This window comes from Orbicella faveolata, unplaced genomic scaffold, assembly GCF_042242905.1.
Source record: "Orbicella faveolata isolate gen_17 unplaced genomic scaffold, um_ofav_v1 contig_34, whole genome shotgun sequence".
Classification (NCBI taxonomy): domain Eukaryota; kingdom Metazoa; phylum Cnidaria; class Anthozoa; order Scleractinia; family Merulinidae; genus Orbicella; species Orbicella faveolata.
In genome coordinates, this window is record NW_028301563.1 from 23,976,939 (window position 1) to 23,983,861 (window position 6,923).

The following is a 6,923-nucleotide window of genomic DNA, read 5'->3' on the forward strand; positions in this document are numbered from 1 at the left end:
CTCATTTGAAGCACGTTGTCTTGGATGATCATTCAACAGATATTTTTGGCCCCGTGGAAGATAACAATGATGAAACCGTAGAAGAGGAAGAGCAGGTGGACGAAGAGGAGCCTGAAGAGGAACAGGAAGAAGAGTAGGATAGTAGCAGCTCCGAAGAGGAAGAAGAAGCGGACGACGATGAGCCAGATCTGTGGAGTCCGTTACGTCAAAATGTCGGGGAAGATCTCAAAGAAACCTACCTGAAAGAAGTCCAGCAGTTCCTGGATAAGGGAAAATCCCAAAACTATGCTGAAAATGCTGCTTTCAATGCCCTATTGCCTGTAAGTAGAAGAAGGCTACGGAGGACTTAAAATGGACTCACCGTATCAAACACGACGCAATACACCATAAAGTCATGAAGACTCTTCGACGCTTTATTGAGGAAGACGACATGGATTTTGAGGAAGAAGCCGATTCGGCAGTGGCGAAACGGAAATTCCTGTTAAGCAGACCAATGAAAAAGAAGTTACTCCGCGACGATGATGACGAAGAGGAAGTAGAAGAAGAGACCTGAATTAGCCATGTGACTCTTATAAGAGTGTGTGACTCCAGGGTTTTAGTCATTATTTGTAACACGCCACACATGCAAAATGAATTGCTGCAATCAACTGTCAGGAAATGACCAGAAGGTTGTCTGTAAAAAGGCCTACCACAAAAAATATTATGCAAGCAACAGAGAGCGAATCCTGGCCCAACAAAAGAGATATCGTGCAGAGAACGTCGGAATTCTCAAACCCCGTCGTAAAAGATGGTATGAAAACAATAAGGAACGACTCGCCCGCAGCCAGAGAGCCTATTGTCAACAAAATAAGGAGCACATCAAAAACTACCGAAGACAATACTGTAAAAACAACAGGGAAGGGATCAACGAATATTGGAGAAGTTATTATGCCAAGAATAAGGAATGGATCAGGCAAAGAGTTCATGACCAAAAGCAAAGAAAACTAGGGCAGAATATCGTGCGTTTTGGGGTCAGGGACCAAGACTCTGCGAAACTGGAAATGAGTCTAGTTCCCAACACTTTGTGGAATACCGACGGTCAAGACTTAAAATTATATTCAATTCTCTCTTTGGAGTTGTTATTATTCAATAAACGTTATAAAGACTCAGACTCTTTGTTTTGTTTATAACAATTTAGCAATTCATTTCCACTTGAGGCATTTCAATTGTATTTTATTTTTCCTCTCACCTTTTACCCTATATATTTTTGCCTTCGCTTATTATTCGTTACTCGTCAAGGATTGCATTTACGCTAGATAAAATTATTTCTGTTGCATTTTTTTAATAGTGTTATCTTATTTGAGACACAATGACCAGCTTTCTGTAATTTTAGCGCAAAGGTTTTGCACATTAAAGTTCATTTGAAACATTGTGTGGTGACGATAGAAGCCGGTCTTTTTACTCGATTAACATGGCAATGACGTCATATCTTTTCATGTTAACGCAAAAGTTTTAATATTGAAGTTCGTGACATTTGACATTGTGTGATGTTTGGTTTAATACTCTCCTTAAGAGAGCGGGACTGGGGAAGCCAACCACTGTAAGTACTTTAATTCGTTCTGATCGGTTGCCGATGAGGTCATCGTCCCATGATGCTTTGCACCACCCTAGATAAGCTAGACTCGGACCCAAGTCTCTCGGTCTTCATCATGGCCACTTGCCGGACGGACCTCTGTCGTTTAGGACCACAGGACACTGTAAGTATCGAGTTTAAAGTTGCATGACATTTTTTTGCGTGACCCTGGCATGATTTGTGTCGCCATGGAAATCTGTGAGACCGATCCCAGTCCTCCGTCGAGGCTGGTGGGCTGTCTTCCAACATGGCCGACTTTTGTGGGCGCCGCCATCTTGAATTCTTAATTCCGCTCCTGATTGGTCCGATTTTTCAAGGCACCATCTTGGATTTGGAGAACAATAGCATTAATTGTTCTCTAAACAATAGCCTATTGTCTTTCTCGGCTTCCGATTGATTACCGGTCATATAAGCGCGCATTACTACTCGCATCTTTTTATTAACTCTGAAGATCACTACTTGATCTTTGAAGTATAACTTACCTGTTGTCACCCCTCTATTAAACGTTTCCAACAGGAAACTCTTTCTGACACTCTCTAGGCAGTAAGATATGTATTGCTTTATTATTCGTGAAGGCACCATCGTTCTAATCAAATTCGGAATAGTGATTTTCTGCCCAGAATCTAGCTTTAGTTCTTCAGTGCCATAGGCAACGTCCTGTATAAAATTTGCACGAAGTGATTTGTTTTCACCCGATCAAGTCGTGTTCGTTTTACGGGCGCGGGCAACACTGGTTGTCCTTCTCCTGCAGCATGGAGACGGGCTTGATCGATCCGCCATTTGCTAAGACCTGGAATCATCTCTCTGAGCTCCTTCTTTGAAAAATGTTTCGCAAACATTGACAGAATTTACAATCGAGTTTGTCGACTTTCAGCTTCGGGATACATCTCCAGCAAAATCGACAGTTGGTCTGTAGTCACTTCTTCTTTTATAGCACATACTCTGCTTTCGTTTCCTTTTTTGACAAGAGTTGTATCTAAAGAACGCCTCGGTGCTTCCAGTACTTTCTCTTCTTGATTTGGTGCAATGGTTGTTGACACCTCAGTGAGAACTTGACCCACTTTTCGCAGGTAGTAGATCTTTGGGATGCTTGATATACTTTCCCAATTCGAATTTAGAGTCGAGGCTATCGGACTAACTCTTCCATCTGATATATGTGCCAATGCTTCATTCAAGACAACACGTTTCTCTTTCTGATGCTGTTCTTTATCTACCCAAAAGCTAACCTCTTCATCTTCTTCTTTAAGGTCAGTAACAGTATTGTTAAGTGTGCATTCAAACTTGAAGGAAGCGGAATATGATAAGTTAATGTTGTCTGAGTCAGTAGAATTAGACAACAAAGTCTAACCCAGTAGAGTTGAATCCACTGCATTCGTTTACTGTAGACTCTTTCTTCTTGTAATTTCTGCATTCCTTTCCAGTGTTTTCCACTTCATCCTAGATAGGTGTGACTTAATTAATGACAATATTCATTAGAACATATCGCGTTATTTGTTTTCCTTAGTTTACGAGTTCAATGTAAGTACCCGAAATTTTTCTAGATAATATCATACATATCAAGTTTCAATTTTAATCCAATCCCTGAATTAAAAACTGACAAATGTGCTTTTGCTAATAAATAGTCGACTGCTGTGAAAGTAAAGAATTCCGCACCTATTTCTCATCGTGGTGAAGAGCTAAAGAGGTTTCTATACAAACTGGGGAATATTTCAATCCTCTCCAATTGAAATATAATTAGAGAAAATGCAACCATTTTTGGAAAAACCTTTGCAACTACGAAGCATTTGATTTCGGCTAAGCGTTGGGTCACAATGTAGAAATTTTATCTCTTTTTTGTTCTCTGGCCAAGTAAAGACAGACAAGGCGAGTAAAAAGCCATTAACAGGAACGTTTTACCCCTTTTCTACCCGTGGGAGGGGTAACCATTGATAGCGACCAAATTCCACGACTTTTTTAATCAGGAAATAATAGGATGCATTAAATTTTAGTCACGTGGCTTGATATATAACAATGTGTAAATAAAAGATGTGTTGGAAGGCTGCTGTACCGGTAGCCATCCTACACAAACCTCTGTTTGGCAAGCAAATACAGTGGGATTGGCAGCACTTTCCACCCCACCCCTGTTAAAGGCACAAATTTAATAACCAGTCACAAATGTAATAAAAGTTAAAAGTGTAATAACAATTGGTCACAAATGAAATAAAGTACACAAGAATAATCACAGTTGGACAGTAACGTAACAAATATCTTGGGGAAGATAATTAAGAAACCACATATGCTATCTGTGTCCTCCCCTTGAATTAAAGGAATAGAAGGCAACAAAATGTTACGCATATTGCGGCTTTGCACAATTATGGTAGGCATGGTAAGTTCTATTTATGCACTTTTGTAAACTTGTTTATTGTCTCATAAGGCTTTAAGATAAAGATTCGTTGTTGTTATCTACGAGAAGATTTAAGACGGCCTGTGATGTCAAGCGACGGTTTAATCGTCAAAATTTGAAATTGTTGACAATTTTACCCATTGCGTTTGCTATAAACTCGACAACAACGTTCATTTAGAACAGTTCAAAGGAAACTAACATTTCTTTATTAATAAGAAGCCATACAAACAGAGCGGTTGTGGGGTGGAAACTGCAAACGAAAAAGCCACCGGGAACATCAAACCTTACAAAACTCTGAGCACTATTAATCGAAATTGTCAACAAAACGGATTTAAAGCTATAAAAGCTGTAATTGTTGGTTATGCCGGAGTTTGAAAGACTTCTGACGAATAATGGCAACTTATGTGTACTGCAGGATATCTGTCATGTGCAGACGACGGATGACATCTTTTCACGACCAAACGATCAAAATATGACTAAAAATGACCAAAAAAAAAATCGCTTCATGATATGGACAACGTGACTGTTTTTACTTGTTGAATAATAATCGTCATCATTACGCAACGAATCCCATATATGATCATGAAGTCACTTTCATCTTTCATCCCTGAGATAACAGATATCCTGCGGTATACATAGTTTTGGAAGAAATAGAAATTTAGGAAATAATAATGACAAAAATTCACACCGCCTGCACTGGACCGTTCATATCGCAGTAAACTTACGATTTTCATAGTTAGCAGTTCACGTCTCGGAAAAAAATAAAGAACAGTCCAGTTTTGACCATGTCTAGAAAATGTGACAAATCACGACTCGAACTTAAAATAACTTGAATTGACTTTGAGTAATTGAATTTGAATAAATAAGTAAATAAATAAATAAACTTAATCCATCTTTGGTTTCCTTGGGACAAAGCCATGTGTTGCTTTGCTTTCCAAAAATATACCTTGAGCCATTTGACAACGTGACGATTGTCGACTCCGCCCCCTAAGAATCTTTCATTTAGATTGATGAAGTTTAAACGAAAACCTTGAAAATTTTTCAGCACTGAAAAATAGTAAGATAAAGAAAGCCATAGATTGCAAATAGGGAAGCAAATAAATATACAGGTCAAGTTGACTTTCAGAAAACAAATTATAAAAATATATCTTTTTTTTCAAAAAAAGCCATTTAACAGCACTTAACCATTTAAACAAAGATGTGATTTGACACATTTCCTAGGCATAATCAAAACTGGACTGTTCTTTAATTTTTTCTCAACGTGACCTGCTAAATATGAAAATCGTGAGTTCAATATACCATTTTGACTGAATAAAATCACCGCGGTATCAACGGGATTGTCTAATCCGCGCTGGTCGCGAATCGCGGGTCGCGGGTAAACAGTAAGGGTCGCCGGTAAACAGCGCGGATCGTGGGTAAACGGCGTAGGTAGCGGGTAAACAGTACAGGTCACGCAAAAAAATAATCCTAAGCAAGAAACCTGAAGTCAACGTTTTGAAAGACCAATAAAAGATGATATTTGGTAGATCTATCTTCAATAATATTTCGAAAACACCTGCACTTGTTCCTTTGACTCTCGTGACCCATATTATATTTATAAATTTAATTACCGGCCTGGTAAAATAATTCTGATAAGCCGTCATTTGTTTTTCAGACCAATAAGTTTAAAGCAAAATTCGCAATTAGCACGGAGAGAACTAAAGACCATGTTTTGAGTCAAGATTTTGTTTTTTAGACGGGAAGGTAAAGAGTTGCAAAGGTTTAGTTTCACTGACTGCTAGCCGGTCTATCATTCTCTTCTCAGCAGACTTATGCGTCTGGCTACAATGGAATGTGAAAGTTAAGACTCTTGCTCAGTCGAGCTTTTTGAAAGGATGGACGACCATGGATCTGTTTGTATATCTTGTCATCATAAATAAAGTAGTCGTCCAACGTTGACATCCAGGATTGTGAAGTGATGCTATCCTTGGATGTAGTATCACTATTTACAGCTATTCCTGTAGATAAAGCCTGTGATCACATAAGCAATAAACTACTCAAGGACGACACACTCTCTTCACGCACGAGCCTGGACAGCAATGAAATCATTTCACTGTTGAACTTTGTCTTATCTAACAGCTACTGTATTTATGATGACAAGATATACAAACAGATCCATGGTTTCGCGATGGGTAGCCCCGTCAGCCCTGTGGTGGCGAACTTGTGCATGCAAGCGATCGAAGAAGTGGCCATCAACACGTCTGAAGTACAGCTTAAAGTATGGAAACGCTGTGTGGATGACATTTTTTGTATTATCAAAAGGAATGCTGTCAACTCCTTTCATACTACACTTAATTCCATCGACCCACACATCTCATTCACCATTGAAGAGGAATCTGAGCAACAGATCGCTTTCTTAAATACTTTGGTTTCCCACAAGGATGACACGATCACTATCGATGTTCAGCAGAATTCTACTTGTATACTAATGCAAATGCTGTAATGTGATTGGCTGAGCCATTGAACACTATCAGCCATTAGTGTGCAGTGGCTGGAGGTCGTCTAGGATATGGCGACGTTTTTTCGTTTTTCCAAAGTTTTGGAGGAAAACTTGAGGAAATGAAGGACACTTACGGCTTATTGAAATTATTGAAAAAAACTGATGCGCGCGCGCACACAACTTCAATTTTAAATGACAATTCAATCCGAGCGATCTGTTTTTTTTTTCTGGCGCAAAGTTTAATAATACGTCAAGAAATAACTGGAAACCGTTATTTGAAGTAAACTATAGTAAGAATTCTACCTCATCAGCTATCACCTCATAGAAATCAAGAGCGAATAATCTAATTGTTAAATATCGCAAAGCAACCCATACGGACAGATATTGAGACTTTTCGTCTCACCATGACAAACTCCAGCTGAGACCCTCCTACATCGCGCAATTAAACT

At 39.0% G+C, this 6,923-nt stretch overlaps 1 protein-coding gene across 1 annotated transcript; it reads left to right on the forward strand.

Annotated features, from left to right (window-relative positions):
• The first annotated feature begins 5,952 nt into the window (after window positions 1-5,952).
• Window positions 5,953-6,477, forward strand: LOC149105367 (uncharacterized). Its single transcript, XM_089272349.1, has one exon. It carries the CDS (start codon window positions 5,953-5,955, stop codon window positions 6,475-6,477), a length of 525 nt encoding a protein of 174 aa, XP_089128475.1.
• Window positions 6,478-6,923: the final 446 nt, after the last annotated feature.